This window comes from Balaenoptera acutorostrata, chromosome X (genome assembly GCF_949987535.1).
Source record: "Balaenoptera acutorostrata chromosome X, mBalAcu1.1, whole genome shotgun sequence".
Taxonomy (NCBI): Eukaryota; Metazoa; Chordata; class Mammalia; order Artiodactyla; family Balaenopteridae; genus Balaenoptera; species Balaenoptera acutorostrata.
In genome coordinates this window covers 13,220,316-13,241,951 of record NC_080085.1, presented here as the reverse complement: position 1 = coordinate 13,241,951, position 21,636 = coordinate 13,220,316, and the positions used below count along the sequence as shown (strand labels likewise).

The 21,636-nt window shown below is 41.8% G+C and overlaps 1 protein-coding gene and 1 non-coding gene across 2 annotated transcripts in view; one reads left to right on the top strand and one right to left on the bottom strand.

Annotated features, from left to right (window-relative positions):
- The window catches only part of GRPR (gastrin releasing peptide receptor), a 31,552-nt gene extending 14,321 nt beyond the window's left edge, over window positions 1–17,231 (bottom strand). The window contains exon 1 of the mRNA XM_007173061.3: window positions 16,819–17,231. Coding sequence (XP_007173123.1) covers window positions 16,819–17,231 — 413 coding nt within the window. The remainder of the gene's footprint in view (window positions 1–16,818) is intronic.
- TRNAQ-UUG (transfer RNA glutamine (anticodon UUG)) lies at window positions 11,452–11,523 on the top strand. Its single transcript has one exon. It is a non-coding gene; the product is annotated as a tRNA-Gln (tRNA).
- Window positions 17,232–21,636: the final 4,405 nt, after the last annotated feature.

The following is a 21,636-nucleotide window of genomic DNA, read 5'->3' as shown; positions in this document are numbered from 1 at the left end:
TCAACACATTATTTCATTTCACCGTTACAAAAATTACAACAGTCCTGTGAAATATGAAAAGTAAATACCCTTATCCCTTTTTACAGATCAGAAAACTGAGGCTTATAATTTGCCCAAAGTCACACAGTTGACAATTAGAAGAATCAGAGCTCAAACTCAGACATCTCTTCAACAAAATTCAATGCTTTTGAATTTATCCTTACTATAAATAGTGCTCTATTAAATGTGAACCTCCAAAACATAACAGAAGGAAGGAAGGAAGGAAGGAAGAGGGAGGGAAGGAAGGAAGGAAGGAAAGAAGGAAGAGGGAGGGAGGGAGGGAAAAAGAGTTTGTAAGTCTGTCACCATGAAATTTTGGGGGTATCTTAAGAACCAATTGGAAAAGTTTGCTTTGATTCAGCAAAGACAATGTCAAGGAAGGTGGTCTAGAGGCAGTTAGTTCATTTGAACAACTTTTTTCAGTTAAAAAATTTAATTTAAAAGTGTTAACAGCTCATTGTAGAAATTTAGACAGAGAATTCTTAAAAAAAAAAAAAAGAAGAAAATCATCCATAAGTCTTACATGTGATGTTTTGATATATTTCTTTCCAACTTTCCTTTGTCTTTTGGACAGAATCCAGAGCATACAATTTGATATCTTTTTTAGGGTCTATAGCCTAAGCATTTCTGCCCACGACTCCTCTAGCCAGCAGGTGGCGCTCTGCAGATACCAGCTGGCCTCTCTGGGCACCATGTCCATTTAGCTCTGAGGAGCCCTGGTGGTCACTAGAGGACAACGCCCCTGCTTTCACAGATCCCTCCTAGGATTAGCTCCAGCACAACACATCCCGTCTAAATGAAGCGAAGCATCCCCACTCCTCAAAAACTAGCACTTTTAATAATCAAAAGCATATCTTCAGCACCTACTTTTGCACGGTCCTGTACTAGGTACAGAAGAGGTCAAGAAAAGCATAAGCCATGGACACTCAGTGACATTTTCTCTTATTCCATCCTGGAAATTAAAAAGGCTCATGCACCCTGGGTCACAGGACTGCGAGTTTCTTAAGGGTTGGTTGGGTCTATGTCTTGTTCATTTTATGCCTATTTTGCTTATTGAACAAATATATAATTAAAACTAAAAATCTAGAACTGTGCACCCCATTTGTCTGGCCTGTACTGTCTTACTTGCAGGTAAGGAAATGGGTTCACAATGCTCAAAATAACCCACTCCTCCGCTGCCACGCTCCTAGCCAAATCCTCCTCTCAAGTCCACTTACCCCAGATCAGTCTGGACACCATCTTATTAGGCTTTTCCCAAGAGATCTCCTGTGACCCAAACACATCCTATTTCTCTAACCATTTCAAGCCCAGAAGAATCCCTGGGGGTACTGAGGAAATGATTCTCCCTGAGCACAATTTCCCTTTTTAACAATTTTAAGGTGACTTGTGTACATGAGCGCATAATGAAAAGATTCTCCCTCCTATGGGAGCTGGAACCCAGCTAAACCTGGATTTAAAACTCTCATTTTCTTTATTTAAACAACTGTTAGTGTCACAGAGGACCCAGGCATGCTGGAAAAGACACGTGGCTTAAAAACGTTGGCTTGACTCTCAATTTTTTGATGATCCAAAAGCTAATGTGCCTGATGTGACGGTGCCTCATACCGTAAAGCATCACACAGCTGTATGATCTGTCTTTATGATCTTCCCTAGGAAGTCTGTCCTGGCTAAGTGGACGGGGGTCATGGATCCCCTTAGGTCCCACTCCATCTAAATAGGAAACTCTCTCTGCTAAATGACCGCCTCAGCAAGTGTGTACACGCCTGTATATCAGGGACAGCAACCTAAGGCCGGCTGGCCAAACCTGGCCTTCTGCCTGTTTTCATATGGCCCACAAGCTGAGTGGTTTTGACATTTTTTATGGCTGGGGAAAAAAATCAAAAGAAGAAGAATACTTCACAACATGTGAAAATTACACAAAATTCCCATTTCAGTGTCCATAAATAAGGTTTTACTGAAATTCAGCCATGACCATTTGCTGACATCATGTCTATGGCTGCTTTTGCGCTATAAGGGCAGAGTTGAGTGGTTGCAACAGGGACCTCAAGGCCCACAAAACCAAAAATATCGGGCTTCCCTGGTGGCGCAGTGGTTGAGAGTCTGCCTGCCAATGCAGGGGACACGGGTTCGAGCCCTGGTCTGGGAAGATCCCACATGCCGCGGAGCGGCTGGGCCCGTGAGCCACAATTACTGAGCCTGTGCTCCGCAGCAAGAGAGGCCGCGATAGTGAGAGGCCCGCGCACCGCAATGAAGAGTGGCCCCCGCTTGCCACAACTAGAGAAAGCCCTCGCACAGAAACAAAGACCCAACACGGCCAGAAATTAATTAATTAATTAATTAAAAAAAAAAAAACCCAAAAATATCCACTATATGGCCCTTTACGGAAAAAGTTCCCCAGTCCCTGGCCTATGTGCACTGAATGTGTGACCAAAGCTCACGTTTCTGTTGCTCTCTGCCTGTCCATACTGGAACTGTTGGTTCCTTCTTTAGACGGAGGAAAGACCGTCTTCCATTTCACACTGAACCGCCTGTTAGGCTTATTAATTTGTGATAGTGAAGACTACAGGCACTGGTTTTCCAGTATTAAACACTCATGGCTCAGGATGCTTAGTCAATTTATCAGCACATTTAAATACTAATTTAGTATCTCAGGCTCTCCTTGGCACTACGGATATAAAAGTCCCTGGCCACTAAGGATTTAAAATCTGGTCGAGGGACTGAGATACATCCAGGTAAAGCCCTTAAAGAACAAGAGAATGATACTCACACATGTATATTCTCCTTCGTGGAACACTCAGAACAGATGATGCTAGGTCAGTATATGCCCTACTGTCATCGTGGTACAGACATATGAGAATATGTTTGATTATAAACCTGCTTTATATATAACTATGGAATATAAAACTTAGGCATCCTCAAGTCCCATTTCCTTAACTTAAAGAAGAGGAAACTGGTGCCCACAGAGTTCCCACCGCCAGTTAGCTGAAAACCAAGACTAGAACCTCCGTCTCTGGATCCCCAAGTCACTTATATTTGTCTACAGCACTTCGGATTTGCAGGCTTTTTAAAGCACAAGTGAAGAATGCTTAAAACTAAATATTGACCACATTTATCTTCATCTTGTAGTATATATATGTATTCCTGAGCCAATCATTTTAACCTTCAATTTTACCTCTGTTGACAATCTAGGAAAGAAAAGATGCCAAATTCTGATTTTTCTGCTCTTCTGTGATGTTTCCAATCATTTAAAGTGGAGAGGGAAAAGATAATAATGAAATTCTTAACAATCTGTTTTGTCCACCATTTATGTTAAAATAAATAAGCATTTCCCATATGTTCTCACGGAGAAACTACTGTACTTTTGTTTTTACATAATTTTATGTTGTTTTAAAATTATGTTTAAAGTATTTCTCATAACAGAGGCCTGACCCTGGTATGAAATTGCCTGACAATAAAAACAAGCACCACCAAAGAGAAAAAAGAAACCTTGAAAAGTTTAAAGTTGACCTGTAGTTATTCTATTTATATGTAGACAGCATAGAAATAAGTGAGTCACATGGACCTATTATCTATTGTCACAGTAAATTCTTCTCACACTGGAAATAAATTTCTTTATGTGCCGCATTTCACATTTTCCCCCTGTTTCTTTCTTATGTAACCTTTAGCTATCACCACTGGCCAATTAGTCTGGGTACAATACAAAAAAAGAAAAAGTAATAAAGAACTGAAGTTTAAAGAAGTGTATCTTAGCAATATTTTGGCGCTGTCCTTCCCACGAAATTTCAGCTTTTATCAATCACTGCATAACTAAATGTCAGCTCTAGCTCCTGCTTATTGGGGCTAAGAGACCTGGCCTAGTTGAAAGATCCCAGAGGCTTTGATGTACCTATAATACTTGGCAGTGTCCACTGCCGCAGGCCTCAGCTGAGATTCCTGACTTACTCACTTTGAGGTTAGCCAGAGCTCATTTCTCTGCATCTAAATTGCTGATTTAATTTGAGGCTCTGAATGCTGATCTCAAAGGTCTGACTGGGTAGTTCTGGACTCCTTTTTAGAGGAACTGGGATGTGGATAGCTTTGTGGGCAGCAGATCAGGTCTGTAACAGAGGTGGTACAGGATTTTCCACTTCTGATAATGGCAACCTAGCTTGTTGCTGACCAACTCTCCAGAAAAGGAAAAGCTAGAAAATCCCTTTGAAAACATCAGAGAAATACCAAGGCAGTAAGGATTTGAGGGGCCAAAATCCTGGAGAGAAAGGTAGTGCAAAGAGATGAAGCTGTTATTCAGCATCATTTTCCCCTTAAGGCATTTACCAAATTTCAAGCAGCACCAAGAGAAACTGAGAGCTGAGAAGAGCTTCTAGCAGTTTCAGGATGAAGGGGAATAATAAATGGAGTTCAGGGCCCACCAAGGAGAGAAGCCAGGGTAAACACCCCAGGCTTACAGTTGAGATGCCCAAAGAGGTACATCCTAGTAGTAGCACTGAACCATAAATAGACCAGTTCTCACAAAGACCAAGCCCAGCCTCCCATCTGTTCAATCCCTGACAAGGTCAGATACACCACCACCTCCTACCTGCCCACAAGAAGCAAAAGCTAATCTTTTCTGGAAGATAATACTATCCAGAGCCCCAAATTATCTACACTTCTTCATATACAAAATCAAGTAGTCAAACAAAAATTGCCTCATATACTGGGAGAGAAAACAAAATGGTCGAAAAACAAGAGAAGAAATATATAATAGAAACAGACTTATAGAGGTTCCACAAATTAGAGTTACCAAAGAGGGATTTTACAATATATCGGGACTAATTCAAGAAATTAGGTGACAAGATAGAATCAAATGGAAATTCTAGAATTGCAATATACAGTAACTGAAATTAAGAATTAAACGGAAGCTTCAGAAGCAGACTAGACACAGCTGGAGAGAACTTTTGAGCTGAAAATGGCCAGACTGAAGTACAGTGAGAAAAAAGGACGGAAAACACAGAAAAGGTAATAGAGATGTATGGGCAAAATGGTGAAATGAAATTGTGTTTAAAATAGTTCCCAGTCACAGAGGCCTGACCAAAGTATGAAATCGCCTGCCTCAATAAAAGCAAAAACAACCAAGAGGGGAAAAAACTTTAAAAGCTTTAAGTTAACCTGCAGTTATTCTATTTACATGTAGACAGCATAAAGAAGGAGAGGAAAAAGAGAATGGGGCAGAAACAATCTTTGAAGTTGTAATGGTTGAGAACTTTCCAAATGTGGCTAAAATCATCAAGCCACAAGTTTAAAAAAAAAGCTATGAATCTCAAGCAGGAAAAATACAAAGAAAACCACATCTAAGTGCAACATAGTAATGCTGTTGAAAACCAAAGATAAAGAGAAACATCTTAAAATGAGTCAAAGAGAAAAAAAATCAATAATTTTAAAGGAGCTACAATGAAACTGACATCTGGCTTCATAGCGGAAGTCAGAGGACAATGAATGGCAACTTCAAAGTGGGGAAGACAAGAACAGCCAGGCTAGAATTCTATGCCCAGTGACAATATCCTCTCCAAATTACATTAAATAAAGACATTTTCAGACAAATGAAACTATAAAATGTATCCCCATTAGACTTACACTAAGTGAAATACTTAAGGACGTTCTTTGGGCAGAAGTGAAATAATCTCAGATGATGTCACAGAGATGCAGGAAGGAGTGGAGAGCAAGAAAAGGTGAATACAGGAATAAATCTAAAGGTAAATATGTGAGTAAATGTAAGTATGTAAAAACAATTAACATAATGTCTTGTGGGTTTTAAAATATGGATAGAGTTGAAATATAGAATAACAATAACCAAAAAAAAAAAGGCAGGAGGAAATTAGAATGAAGTTAAAGTGTCCTATTACCCTTGTCTGGGAAGTAGGAAAGTTCTAATTTATAGTAAATTTTAATAAGTCAAGGATACATGTTGTAAACACTAGAGTAGCCCCTAAAAGAATATTGAGTTTGTATAATTAACAAATTCATGCTGGGAGGTGGGGGGAGGATAGAATAATTTAAATGTTTAATTAATTTAAAAGAAGGCAAGAAGGGAGGGAAAAAGGATTATGAAACAGGTGTGACCAACAAAAACCAAATAATAAAATGGTAGATTTAAACCCAAATATAGGGACTTCCCTGGTGGCACAGTGGTTAAGTATCCGTCTGCCAATGCAGGAGACATGGGTTCCATCCCTGGTCCGGGAAGATCCCACATGTCATGGAGCAACTAAGCCCATGCGCCACAACTACTGAGCCTGCGCTCTAGAGCCTGCAAGCCACAACTACTGAGCCCGCGTGCCACACTATTGAAGCCCACGCACCTAGAGCCCATGCTCCGCAACAAGAGAAGCCACCACAGTGAGAAGCCCGTGCACTGCAATGAAGAGTAGCCCCCACTCGCCGCAACTGGAGAAAGCCCGCACGCAGCATCGAAGACCCAACAAAGCCAAAAAAAAAAAATAATTAATTAATTAATTATTTTAAAAACCCAAATATATCAGCAAAATTGAGGTTATCAGAGTGTCTGTGTTTATAGGGCAGAAACCTATAGCCAAGTTACAAATAGCAAATACATTTGTGTGAAGTCACTCATGTCATGCATACACACAAAATACCAACATTGACGAAGGTAACTTAAAATTCATAATGCAAAGACATCCATGGCAAATTGGTCAATGGGCGTCATCAATTAAATGAGTATTTAAGATTACTCAAGTCACAAGAAAACTTGAAATGCTGTGAAATTTTACAGCCCGTATAGGAAAGAAACTTGATAGTGGCTTTCTCAGATGATCCTAAACATTTGATAATAATCTTAAACACTTATATGACATTACCAATAATGAGTTATGAAGCTGAAAGAAACTTTTCTAACCTCTCATTAAAAATAAGTCACTTTGAATCAACCATGCTAGAAGACTGAGGTATCTTTCTAATTTCTCTATAGAAAAACATCACCCAACAGGCACATGAAAAGATGCTCAACATCCTTAAGCATTAGGGAAATGCAAATCAAAACCATAATGAGATGTCACCTCACGTCTGTCAGAAGGACTGTCATCAAAAAGAACACAAATAACAAATGCTGGCGAGGGTATGGAGGAAAGGGAACCCTCCTGCACTGTTGGTGGGAATGTAAATTGGTGTACCCACTGTGGAGAACAGTACGGAGGTTTCTCAAAAAACTAAAAATAGAACTACCATATGACCTATTAATTCCATTCCTGGGTATATATCCAAAAAAACCAAAAAACTAATTCAAAAAGACACATGCACCCCAATGTTCATAGCAGCATTATTTATAATTGCTAAGATATGAAAGCAACCCAAGTGTCCATCAACGGATGGATAAAGAAGATGTAGTGTGTGTGTATATATATATATATATATATATATATATATATATATATATATATACACACACACACACATACACACACACACACACACACACACACACAATGGAATACTACTCAGCCATAAAAAAGTGAAATTTTGCCATTTGCAGCAACACGGATAGTAGAACCTACCAGAATTCATTCATTCTTTTATTCCTTCCTTCATGTATCCATCTATTCATGTGTTCAATAAATACTTATCAAGCACCTACTACAGGTTAGGGACTGTCCTAGTGTCAGTGAATATGCTAATGAATGTCATAGCCTCTCTCTCTCTTTTTTTTTTTTTTGAGCGTATATTCTAGTGGTAGGAGACAGAGAGTAAGCAAGTAAACAAACAAATGAACAAAATAGTTCTCAAAAAGATTATAGTGGATGACATTTACCAAAGAGAAATGGAGACATACATCCATACAAAAACTGTATGTGAATGTTTATGACAGCTTGATTCATCATCATCCAAAACTGAAAACAACCCTAATACCTATTAACTGAAGAACGGATAAACAAACTGTAGCCTAGCCATGCAATGGACTCAGCAATAGAAAGGAAGGGACTACTGATACATGCAACAACATGAGTTGAAAGAAGCCAGACTCAAACAACTACACACTGTATGATGTCATTCATATATTTTGGAAAAGATCAGTGGCTGCCAGGAGATTTATTTTCTTTCTTTCTTTTTTTTCTTTTACTTTTTCTAGGAGCTTTATTTTCTGTAAGAACAACTTAGTGCATAATGGAGGTTATAAACTAAAGAAAGTTTGGATGTGGAAAAAAAATTCCCTCCTGGGTGGAGGAAGAGGATAGACTACAGAGGGACATGAGAGGATTGGGGGGGCTGATGGAATGTTCTATATCTTGATTGTGCTGGTGGTGGTTACATGACTGTGGAAGATTGTCAAAATTCATAGAAATGCACGACTAAAAGTTTACTGTGTAAGTTACACCTCAGTCAACCTGAAAGAAGAAACTGGATGATAGAACAGCGTTGGTCATTCCTTTAGTCTGAGTGGCCAATGAAGACCTCCTACAGAAGGTGACATTTAATGTATAAAATGAACCTGCAGCCTCTTAGGGGTTCCTAGGCAAATCAAATCATTTCATGTAGCAGCAAATATCAGATACTAATCTAATACTTAATAACCAGAATTTCAAAGATGACTGTAATAAAAAAGATCCCTTGATCTATTACAGGGAAGTAGAAAAAGGAATGGAGAAAAATTTTTTTCTTTTATTCTGCACAACATGTGTTTTAATTAAGAGGGAATTTATGCAAACCCCACACACTAGGAGGATTTACAAGTGCAAAAATGCAAATTTAGTCTATTTTCAAAGGATGGTATTGACAAGCACAGTTCAAAAAAACCTCACCAGGGAGCCCTTTCAGTCTATGCTCTATGTTTCATGATTAAGCATGTGACCTGTCTCGCCTCCATGCATTTTAAGTTGCCAAAAATGATAATTAATCACATAAAAGTCTACCACTTTAAAAGATAATGTGTGAGAGACAAGGTCAGACTTCTTTGCTGCCCTTATCTCCATAGCACTCCAACTCAGAGTCTTGCTGGGAACCCCCCCTCCCATTGCACCTGCCCTCTGAGCACTCCCAGAGCCGGCCAGCAGCTGTGACAGATCCCTCCCCATGGGGAGACAGGAGCTGAGTTTCCTTCTGGAGAGGCAGCATATGCTTCAGAAAAATCATACCCTAGAGAAGTTATGGACTGGTGACTCATATAAACTCCTCCAACAGAGAGACTTCCTGGGAAAGACGCTTTACGAGAGATTAAATTGTCCTCCCTTGTGAGAAATGGCCAGTCTCCTTGGGATCAGTGAAGCTGGGCTCTAGAACAGTAGAGGAGCTTTGGAATCACTGGGTGATCCCCTCAGAAGAGGGCTAACTTGGAATCACTCAGGGTATCTTCCCACAGAACAGTAGAGTTCAGGATCAGTAGCTCCCACTGCCCAGAGAAGGGAAATGGAATTAGACTTTGTTTTGATGGTTTCTGAAGAAAAGTTTTCAGTTTCCCTGAAGGAATTGGGACTTGGAATGAGGAAAGCAGGGTTCTAGTGTGACTCTACTCTGAATTTGTTGTGACAAGGCCAAATTCCATCACCTCTTTTGGTCTCTGTGTCAAACAAGGTGAGATATTGTGATTTATAAGAAATATATATTTGGTCATTCAGATGACCAAATACATATTTCTCATACACATTTGGTCTTGGTCCAGTCCCTGGCTCACACTCTTAAAACCCTTGGAATTTCCTAAGTGTGATGAGAGTGATAAAGGTGTCTTTTGTTATGTTAATGACTTTGGGAAAGCAGTTAAGGATGGGGGCTGGTCACCAAGTGATTCAACTCGCGGTTAGAGGGCTGGAACTTTCAGTCCCAGCCCCAGACCTCTGGGGAGGGGGATGTGGCTGGAGGTTGAATCAGTTGTCAGTGGCCAATGGTTTAATCAATCATGACTACGTAAGGAAGCCTCCATAAAAACCCAAAAGGACAAGGTTCGGAGAGCTTCTGGGTTGGTGAACACGTGGAGATGCAGGGAGAGTGGCACCTGGAGAGGGCTGGGAAGCTCCCTTTCCTCATACCTTGCCCTATGCATCTCTTCCACCTGGCTGTTCCTGAGGATAAAAGTATTGTACCCTTTTACAATAAGCCAGTGATTTAATAAGCAACATGCTTTCCTGAGTTCTGTGAGTCACTCTAGCAAATTAATGGAACCTGAGAACAGGGGGTCATGGGGATCTCTGATTTTTAGCCAGATGGTCGGAAGCACAGGTTTGTGACTGGCATCTGAAGTGGGAGTGGCGGGTGGGGCAGTCTTGTAGGACTGAGCCCTCAACCTGTGAAATCCAACGCTATCTCTGGGTTGATAGTGTCAGAATTGAGTTGAATTCTCAGACACCTAGCTGGTGTTCTGAGAATTGCTTGTTGGATGTGTGGGGAACCCCCTCCCCCAATGTTGGAAGTTGAGTCTCAGAGCACCATTTATAAGGGTATGAACTTGAGGATGACTTCTACTTGTAGCTGCTACACTTTATCATTTTGTCGCTGCTTAAACATCAACCAAGCTGTAGCTATTGTCCTCTTACTAGATGTAAGGTGGGCCTGGGCGTTGTAGCAGGCACAGACCCCACGAGCGTCTCATATAATGAAGGAAGTAGAAAACACATCTATAAAAAGGACCTAGTAATACAAGGTAGGATAAATTTGATATTTAAAGAACAGTACAGGCAAAAGCATCTTAGGAAAGGGGAAAATATCAATGAAAGCCAAAGGGTCAGGGAATGCTTCATAGAAGAGAAGGGCTTGAACTGTGCCTTGAAAGATTGGTAGCATTTGGATAGATGGAGGGAAGAGCCCAGTCATCAGGGAGGGGAAAGTGAAGTAAAAGCGGGTAGAAGTCAGGCAGCATGTATGGGAGGCGATAAGAGTTTAGCTAGAGCAGTGTTTGGTGAAGTTTGAGATAAGAAGGTAAAAAGATAGACTGGCAGATGGAAGAGGGCCTGGCAAAAGAGAATGGAAGGATCAGACAGAAGTTCACAGCGCAGACTGGAAAGTGAACCCCATAGGTATTCTTCAGAAAGCCTCAAAACCTCATCAATGGGATGCCTAAATTCCCCAAGCCTGTGATTGGTGATTGTATTGGGTTGCCTGTATTCTTCTCCCTTCATCTTTGAGTATCTTCCAATAGAAGATATTTTACAGACAGGAAGAGCCCATGCAGCTGGGAGGCATTCGATATTTGCCTGAGGGATTCCTGATACCCTCAATGAAAGAAAGCAGCTAACATGGATCCTGGGAAAGAGATTTGGACCCCAAGGCACAGAACAAACTCTCTTCTGCGTTGCCCAACAGAACTTTCTGCAATTATGGAAATGTTTTGTATCTGTGCTGTCCAGTAGAATCACATGTGGCACTGAGCACTTGACATGTGGCTGGTTTGACTAAGGAACTGAATTTTTAGTTTTATTTAAATTAAATCTTGGGAGTTCCCTGATGGCCTAGTGGTTAGGATTCCGGGCTTTGACTGCTGTGGCCCAGGTTCAATCCCTGGTCAGGGAACTGAGATCCCGCAAGCCGTGTGGTGCAGCCAAAATAATAAAAATAATAATAATAAATTAAATCTAAATTTAAATAACCACATGTGGTTAGTGGCTCCCATGTTGGACCATGCAGCTCTAGATGTCAGGAGAGGCTGAAAACTACATTATCTCATAAATTCCTTGCAGTGAATTCAAAGAATCTGTACTTCAAGAAGGTTGCATTAATGTAATACTTTCCTGTTTCTTTACACATTCCAAATCACAAGGGAGGGGAAAACCTAGGAAAAGTCTTTTCTATGGAATCAAAGAAGGATCACTTTACAGTGGAGCACATCTGGCCTTAGGATTTATTCTGTCAGCCCCATTCTAGCAGAAATAAAACTGAGTAATAATACTGAAGCAGACACAATATAACTTGGGCATGTAATATAAATGCTATTAATGTTAAATCCAGCTTTATTCTTTGCTTTTATACTGGAAAAGAAAACGCAAACTCTCCTTACTCTTTTCCTGTTAGGTCTTAAATTCCACTTATATAATACTGAGGCACCTAGTATAGAGATGGGCATCTAGTAGCAAAGACCAGTATGTAAAAAATATATCCATCCATCCCAAACATTCACCTATCTCTCCATCCATCTGCCCATCCACTCATCCAACCATCCAACCTCCTATCCATCCACCTCTTTCCATCTATCCATCCATCAACCCATCTCATCCCCCAAATCTAGCTACTGACTCACAAAGAATAGATTTTCTCTCATTTGCCCAAATAATGAGAGCTTAATAGAGAGGAACAGAGAAGAAGCAGGTGACTGTGTGATATATTTTTTAAGAGTATGCTTTCAGATGATTAACCATACTTTTAATTAATCAATATTTATTTAGTTATTTTTAAACTTTATTTTAAAATTTTTTTAAATTTTATTTTTGGCTGCGTTGGGTCTTCATTGCTGCGCACAGGCTTTCTCCAGTTGCGGCGAGTGGGGGCTACTCTTCGTTGCAGTGTGCGGGCTTCTCATTGCGGTGGCTTCTCTTGTTGCGGAGCACGGGCTCTAGAGCGCAGGCTTCAGTAGTTGCGGCACGCGGGCTCAGTAGTTGTGGTGCATGGGCTTAGTTGCTCCATGGCACATGGGATCTTCCCAGACCGGGGATCGAACCCGCGTCCCCTGCGTTGGCAGGCGGATTCTTAACCACTGTGCCACCAGGGAAGCCCCTAATCAATATATATTTTTTTTTAATAAATTTATTTATTTTATTTATTTATTTTTGGCTGCTTTGGGTCCTCGTGCTGTGCGTGGGCTCTCTGTAGTTGTGGCGAGTGGGGGCTGCTCTCCATTGCGGTGCACAGGCTTCTCACTGCAGTGGCCTCTCGTGTTGTAGAGCACGGGGTCTAGGCACGTGGGCTTCAGTAGCTGCAGCACGTGGGCTCAGTAGTTGTGGCTTGCGGGCTCTAGAGTGCAGGCTCAGTAGTTGTGGTGCACAGGCTTAGTTGCTCCACGGCATGTGGGATCTTCCCGGACCAGGGCTCGAACCCGTATCCCCTGCATTGGCAGACAGATTCTTAACCACTGTACCCCCAGGGAAGCCCTAATCAATATTTTTTGATCACCCATTAGGTACAAGAAACCATCTGAGGCACTGTAAGATATAATATATAAGAAATCTCTGCCTTCTACATTCTTAATAATCTACTTGAAAAGTCAAAGCAATGAATATACGAGAGACTAAAAAAAGAGAAATGAATGAAATACTTCAAAAGAGCAAGATGAAAGATGTCACGAGATAATTCATGTATCAGATAATAAACCTCATGTTTAGAAGAGGGCCAGAAAATCTGGACTAGAATGGTCCAACTTAGGGCTTTAAGGAGGAGGCTTGAGCCAGAATCTGAGTGATGGGCAAGATGACAGATAAAAATCATGAGTTTAAAATTTGGAAGGACCTTAGAAATAATCTAGCTCAAGTCTATTATCTCACAGATGATTCAACTAAGGTCAGAGAGTTAAGAGACTTGGTCTGACTCCCTTATATGGGTAGTAATGGCAGAAAAAAAGAAGCCTAAAATGCAGGGCTGTTGATATCCATTCCACTTCCATACATCACATGGGTTGGGGAGAAGAGTCTTCTATTTAGGAAAGGAGAAAGGATTCTGGAGAGTGGATGTGACTCAGCAGAAGCAAGGAAGCAGAGCCAGGAACCTGTTGGTGTAACAACCGTGTACGAGGATCTCAATGTGTGTAAGGAGGGGAAGATAGCATGGGGCGAGGGGGAGGCTGGGACCAATAGTGAAGGGGTTTGAATGCAAATCTGCAATTGGTCAGTGTCGTGAAACACAGAATTCTGGTTTCTGGGACTGCCTTGAAGTTTCCCTTTAGTGCCCCAGTATAAACTTTTCTAGAAAAATGTTATTCTTTTCACATTAACAAAGACTCAAGTTCACCTGGGGGAGAGAAAGCTGCAGAAGGGAGGCTGGGATGAGTACTCGCATTGCTGGTCAACCTATAGGGGGCAGGGATGGATGACTACCATCGATCCTGAGTCAGTAGATTTAGGATGGGGGCTAAGAACTTGCATATTTTTAAGCTCCCCAATGATTGCGATGATCATCCAGTTTTGAGGGTCTTCTGGTTCACCCTTTGACCAATCCATCAGATACAGACTACCACTTTGGAAAACTCTTTGACAATATTTACTAAATACCTGCCCCTATGATCCAGCAATCCCTCTCCCAGGCATATACCCAAGAGAAACACTTTTGTTCCCCAACAGGCATGAATAAGAATACCCAGAGCAGGTTATGATCAACCCCAAACTGGAAAAAATCCAATGTCCATCAGTATTAAAATGGATAAATAAACTGAGGTATATTCATACAATGGAACACTACACAACAATTAAAAAGAATAAACCATTGCTATGTGCACCAACGTGGATGACTATCCCAGACATAAGGATAAGCATAAGAAGTATGATTCCATGTATATGAGATTAAAGAACTGGCAAAAATAATACGTGGTAATTGAACTCAGAATAGTGATTGCCTCTCTATGGGGTTGGGTATTAACTGGAAAGGGACATAAAGGAAAATCCTGGGGTGCTGGAACTGTTCTATATCTCTATCTGGGTGGTGGTTATGTTGTTATACAGAATATGTGAAAATATATTGAGCTGTACACTTGTTCAGTTTACTGTATATAATTATACCTTGTTGAGAAGAAAAAATACAGATATTGTGTGTGTGTGTACGTGTGTGTATTTGCCCTGCCAACCTCATGAGGTTGTTATAAAACTCCAATAGCTTTTAAAGATGAGACACATAGATAAGTACAGTCTTATATATTTTAACTAGCTCAATACCTATTCTTGTTGAAATTGGTTAGAGGCACTACTTGTGATTCAGGTAATCGGTCAGCTTTTTTAGGCCTTAGCAAAACACAAAAAGTTAGTTATATGGTAGCTTACAGTAATTTCTGAACTTGGGAAAGACGTGCGGTAACTGTAAACTTACTGAGAACACACCAGAGCTGCCAAATGGTGCAGCCTGGCTTTTGAGAGAGCCTTTCTGCTGATGGGGAATTTGGTCTGCTTTGAAACCCTGGAGAAGAGTTCCCTGCAGCTGTATCTTTCCATTGCACTCCCTCACTTTCCTCTCCCCCACTCCCCACCCCATCCCAGGAAGACAGGAAACGCCATCTGTACCACTGCACTCACCAACCCGGAAACCAAAATCTCATCATCCCATCAAGAAAATGACTGTCATCCTGAGGTGCCCTTGGCCACTGGTAACCAGCCACAGACCTGCCAGCTCCACAGTTTGCCTGCCCTGGCTCAACAGTGAGACTGCCTGTGGTCATCAGGCCTTGGTGGGCATATGTTCAGGGTTAGACCAAGCTGGTGGTGAGTGGCAGGAACCGAGAAACCCTGTCTAGTGGGCGCCATGTGCAAACCTCATTCCTGGGCTATTATTTTTCAGTCTGAAAAAGTTGTGTGTGCTGAGCAGTGTACTTCAGGCAGCTAAGTATAAACACATGTCTACAAATACTGATAACACTATCTTTATTTGTCCATTACTCCACAAACCCAGATCACCTGGGGACTGTTTGTTCCTCTACAAAGTGAGAAGCCAGCACCGTATGTATTAAAATGTGGGACATTTTCTTCAGAGTATAAATTTTCAAGAGCTGCTTCTATGCCTTCCTCAGTACACTCTCAAATCCCTTTGTATCTTTAACACCATAACATACAGTTGATTTTAAAATAAAAATTGATAGTCTCTGGTTCCTTGCACCAGTTTTTCTTAATTTGACCATATGGTCAACAATGTGTCTGAAGCCTATTCATTACTGTGTCCAGTTCTAGAGCCCAGAAGTACATAAGACATGCTCAGCAATTTATGTGAACAATCTGCAGATATTTCCTGACTGGTTATTTCAAGGAAGTGTTTTTTACATGATAGACACCTGATAAATGCTCAAAGAATGAATATGAATGTTTAAGAATGAATAAATGTGAATTTTTAAGCAATATGTTCACACAAGAAATGCAGTTCACAAATATGTATACTTCCCAGAATAAAACACTGTACTGGACTCCCTCCCCCCGCCCAAAAAACAAAAACCCTAGAAGTATTGTATATGGAAGTACATCAATAAAGATACTAAAATTTGAAATCAACCTTGAATGGAGCTTTCTCAAGGAAAGAAAAAATCCAAATAATGCTTGATTTCACCTAAGAGATACTTAGAAAAACCAGCACACAAACTGTTCAGTTCCAGAGAACCAAATACAACATCAGCTGTGAGAAAAGTTAAACTGTCTGAAGAGAATGGATTTCAAGGAAATGCTGCTTATTTTCTCCTCTTGGTTATTTCTGAAAGAATATTTGAAGAAGAAATGCAGTGGGACTTTTCTGTTCTCTGAAGACTTTGAATTGCTTCCAAGAAACATTTACCTGGGGTTTAAACTCTATTAGATGTGATTTTTTTTTTTTTTTCTCACCAGTCAATTAATTTTGCAGGGAGTGAGAAGTTAGGAAGAAGCAAGGCTAAATCAGCTGTCTCCAGAAAATGCACCTCAATCTTATACTCAGAGATCTTTTTTCTCCCCAGCCCCCATCCACTGACTTTTCTTTCTGAAACCATTATGTCAAACTCAAGAAGTAGTCCCTAGAACAGAAACATGCCTGGAAGGGAATTGGAGTTTGAGTGAAACTTCCCTGTGCACAAACAGCCCCGTTTGTCCCGATGTGGTAGCTCATTTACCGAGGCACCTACCACCCTCAGAGAGAAGGTCGCTGTATTCCAGGACTTACCTGTCTGCTGAGAGAGCTGTGAGTGTGAAGACAGACACCCCTACTGAGGTAAGCTGGATAAAAGGGATCAGTTTGCAACCAATCCTGCCAAACAGCCATCTGTCGGCCAGGTACCTGCTGGCATCTACGGGCGCACAGGTTACCAGGAGGAGCAGGTCTCCCAAAGCCAGGCTGGAGATGAATAGGTTCGGTACATTTCGCATGGACTTCACGGTACAGAAGATCTTGATCAGGGTGATGTTGCCAACGAGGCCTATCAGAATGATGACCCCATAAATTGCAGGGATGACATACAGGACCCCCGGGTGGAACCAGTCGTCGTTCATGGGGAGATCAACACTGTGATTAGAGATGTTGCAGTGTACGAAATGGTCCACTTCCAAGTTTAGAAGCAAACAGTCATTCAGAGCCATCCTCTAGATTCTTTCCCACCTAAAAAGTGCCCTTAGATGCTGTTGCTTAACTTTTGACTTTGCAGTTTGGTGAAGATGATGATAAAATCTATGCTGGGCTCTTTATCTTCTTTAATAAAAATACTCTGAGTACATAGAGACTATGGCATTCAAAATTGTCACTATTTTGATGCTGGTGCTGCTCTGGTCTTTACGTGACCAACGCAATACATCTCTAAATTCAGTAAGTTAACAGCAAAACACCCACAAAAACTCAGCTCCCGAAGGGCTTAGAATCAAACCCACTCTGTACCAACTCCTTCTACCTCCATTCTAGTAGTCTGAGTCTCCCTGGCTGCAGTTTACTAAGAACTTTTGGCCTGCTATTTTCACACGGCATTTCCCGTCTTTCCCGATATTTAGAACCTGAAGGTTTAAAGAGGGTAGAAAAAAACTGCACCGAGAAAGCCTGAAATGCTATAGGCAGGAACGCTTTGCACGTCACCGGCTTCACCAGCAAACGGCAGCTCTGCTGAGCTGAGGCTCTGAAAAGGAACAGGGCTACTTACAGGCAGAGAGTGCCAGCCCCCTGCTGGACACTTCAGTCACTGCCCGGCCGCCTGCTCTGCCCAGATGAGACTCGCCCAGCAGTCTGCGGGTCCTAGCAGATAATTTGGGCTTCTCTTTTTCAGACACAGCACTCTGCAAAGCACTGGAAATCTTTCTGATACTAGGCTCCAAATCCAGACTCACATCCCATTTTCTCATCTTTTCCAATACATTAGAATGACATGTTAAGGTTGCTATAAAATGAGGTCTGTCCCTGAATTAAATTGCACACAGATGAGCAAGGCGTCCACATGTGAGTGGGCCCACTCAGCCTTCCCACTGCCTATTTGAACAGGGACTGCTACTGAGGGCAAATAGGCACAGGACTCCTGCCTTAAACCTTCAGCACCTGACATCTGGGAACAGCAGAAAGCAGAAAGCAGAATGCACACACGCTCTGTCCTGTAGATCTGCCAGGCCATTCTTTTTCCCTTTACCAGAGAGAAATAAAATCAGAAGCCAGCTGTGTTCTAACTCTCACAGATAAGTAGTCTTTTCCAGAAGAATTTTCTCATTGGATCTAAAAGGTACATGAATTGGCATTCTGGTGCAGCTATTTGCAATTTTTAATTAATGTTTGCTGCGTTTTATAGCAAATTTCCTCATAAGCTCTGAGTGGGAAATGAACTGTAAAGGAGTTACAGATAGAATACCAAGGAATTGGGGAGTGGAAAGAATAACTTAGAGTTGACAGGTGCCAGGAAAGGCTTTACTGAGGAGGTACTATTAGATTTAAGCTTAGATCTTTAGCAAAAATGTATAAATACACTACAAGGGTGAATCTTCAAGACTTACGTCAAGCTCTTCAAGCTCTTCCAGATACATCACAGGAAGCCAGTTACTAGCAGGCGCTGCCACTGAAAGTTTGGTTTTTCAGGATTCATAAGGAATAAAGAAGCTTGCACTCATCACCATGCCAGGGCCCACCAAGTGTGTTGTCATGGAAATTTCCAACGGCAGCTTACAACACTGAGGCGGCTGCCAAGCTTCTTCCATAAACCCAAGGGCTTGTGCTCCTCTCAGCCAGCAGTAGAGACTCTAATGTTACAGGCCCGGAGGGGGAAGAGCTGCTCAGTGGTGGTCAGTAGCACCAGTAATGAGTCAGTAACCACAAGCCTAGTGGTGTTGATGAGTTACAGGCAGTAGAGCTTAATAATGCTGTACATGGACTCCGTACTTAAGTCCTGGCTCCCTCATTCATTACCTTGGCAAGTTACTTGGTGTCTTAAGCCTCAAGCTCCTCATCTGTAAAGCGGGGATAATTCGTGAAGTTAAATGAAATTACCCGTGTTAAGACTTCATAGTATTTGGCACATAGTAAGTGCTCAAGTAATAATCAGCTGCTATTATTATTATTTTTTTTTTTTAAGGATTTTTCTTATTTATTTATTTATTTATTTATTTATTTTTGGCTGTGTTGGGTCTTCGGTTCGTGCGAGGGCTTTCTCCAGTTGCGGCAAGCGGGGGCCACTCTTCATCGCGGTGCGGGGACCGCTCTTCATCGCGGTGCGCGGGCCTTTCTCTATCGCGGCCCCTCCCGTCGCGGGGCACAGGCTCCAGACGCGCAGGCTCAGCAATTGTGGCTCACGGGCCCAGCTGCTCCGTGGCATGTGGGATCTTCCCAGACCAGGGCTCGAACCCGTGTCCCCTGCATTAGCAGGCAGATTCTCAACCACTGCGCCACCAGGGAAGCCCATCAGCTGCTGTTATTAAACCTATTATTATTGTTGTGATTGAAAGAGACTATTTTTGTGATTTTACTTTGGAAAAGCCCAGTAAAGTCAGAAGAGCGACTGACCTCAGATCAATAGGCTAAAAGTTCTATCATAGCAGCCAGTCCTCCATTTACTTGAAAGACATTTATCAAATACCTGCCAGTTTCCAGGCACTGTGTAAGAGCCTGAGAAAAATAACATGAAGATACATGTTATTATAAGACCCGTCATGATCCCAACTACTCAAGCTTAGAGTCAGAGGACCTGGTTTCAAAGAATAATGCCAAGAAGGGTTTTCACACAGATTCTGCAAATGCTTCTGTTCGTTCTATACCGTATTCATAATTCTGCTTCTTGAAATTGCTGTGGTGGCTTTCTTCTCTGATCATTTACCTTTCTTCCTCTCAATGACAATCATTGCTTCTGGCGTTGTTTTTGTTGTCATTACTGGAGGGACAGCCTTGTAGGAATTATGCCAAAACTCAGAGAAATTCACCACTCTTGGACTAGAAGAATTAGTGAGGCATTGAAGTGCCCAAGGTAGTCCTGAGCATTTCGAAACAGAGGTAGCAAAAGCCAGAACCTGGCTATATTATTATATTAAACCCGGGCATCTTTGGGCCTTTTAACCTTCTGAAAGTTCCTTGAGTATTGTTTAAATAGAAATAAACTGGCTTCTTTAAAAAAAAAAAAAGTCGCAGCATTTAGACCCCATCCCCTCCCTTTTCTCCAGAGAAGGTGACATTTGATCTTTTTTTTTTTTAAAGATTTATTTATTTATTTTATTTATTTTTGGCTGCATCAGGTCTTAGTTGCTGCACGCGGGATCTTCGTTGAGGCGCGCGAGCTTCTCTCTAGTTGTGGCGAGCGGGTTTTCTCTTCTCTTGTTGTGGCGTGCAGGCTCCAGAGCGCGTGGGCTCTGTAGTCTGTGGCACGCGGGCACTAGTTGAGGCGCGCGAACTCAGCAGCCGCAGCACACGGGCCCAGTTGCCCCGCGGCATGTGAGATCCCAGTTCCCTGACCAGGGATCGAACTCACGTTCCCTGAATTGCAAGGCGGACTCTTCACCACTGGACCACCAGGGAAGTCCCGACATTTGATCTTAAAGGCTGTTTGGCAGAACCCTTTGAACAGAGAAAATAGTATGCACCTAGGATGGAGGCTTAACGGAAAGAGCGTGGCATTGAGCAGGGAACAGCTTCAAGCCCAGAAAGGCATCCAGATTGGAAGAGAGGGGGCAGGGAAAGAGCAGTGTGAAGAGCAGCCTGAGGCAGGTTTGGGTGAAATTGTGATGGATCTTGTATTCTTGTTAAGAAGTTTGGTCTGAAGGGCATGTTTTTGGTTCACAAAGAGGACTCCCAGATGTTGTTTTGTTGTTTCCCTTCATTTCTTTAGACACCCCCGTGTGCGGAGTCAACCACACCTCTTAAATCCAACTGGGCTGTTAGTGTTTCTTCCTGTGTAAGTTACACTGATGCCGAGAGTTAGCAGTGATTCCTCATGGCTGTTGTTGGTGTTAGGTGTCCCACAACACTATAGACTGTTCTGATGGTATTTTAGGAGTGAGGATATATTGAGGTTCAACACCTAATATTTTCTGGGAGCAAGGATGTTTTAAAAAGCTAATTAGAGAATTTTGATGTCATTTCAACTAATTAGCTATAATGACTCTTTCCATCCCTACCACTATGTGTCACCTTCCAGCAGATCACCAAACATACTAAGACATTTGCTTAGCTTTTTATTTAATGGTGAGCATGAGATGCCTTTGATTTATGAAAATGACATAGAACAAACATAATACAAAGTCCCCGTCCTCAGGGACTCCAGTTTCTGAATAGAACTGGAGTGTGACTCAGCATCCTTTCTTATGTGTCGGGGCAGGAGCGTCACTTCTATTTCAGTCAAGAGAGTCACATTTTCCATTCTTCCAGAAAATTGGATTTTTTTTTTTAATATGGGGGCGGGGCACAGTCACTTGGTAGAATTTGGGAGGATGGGTGGACTCAACAGGACCAAAGAGAGTAAAGACAAAGTCTCTGCCCACCAGCTATGTGCATGGCACTGTGTCTTCCAGCAGCTGGCATTCTTGGTAGACTGAC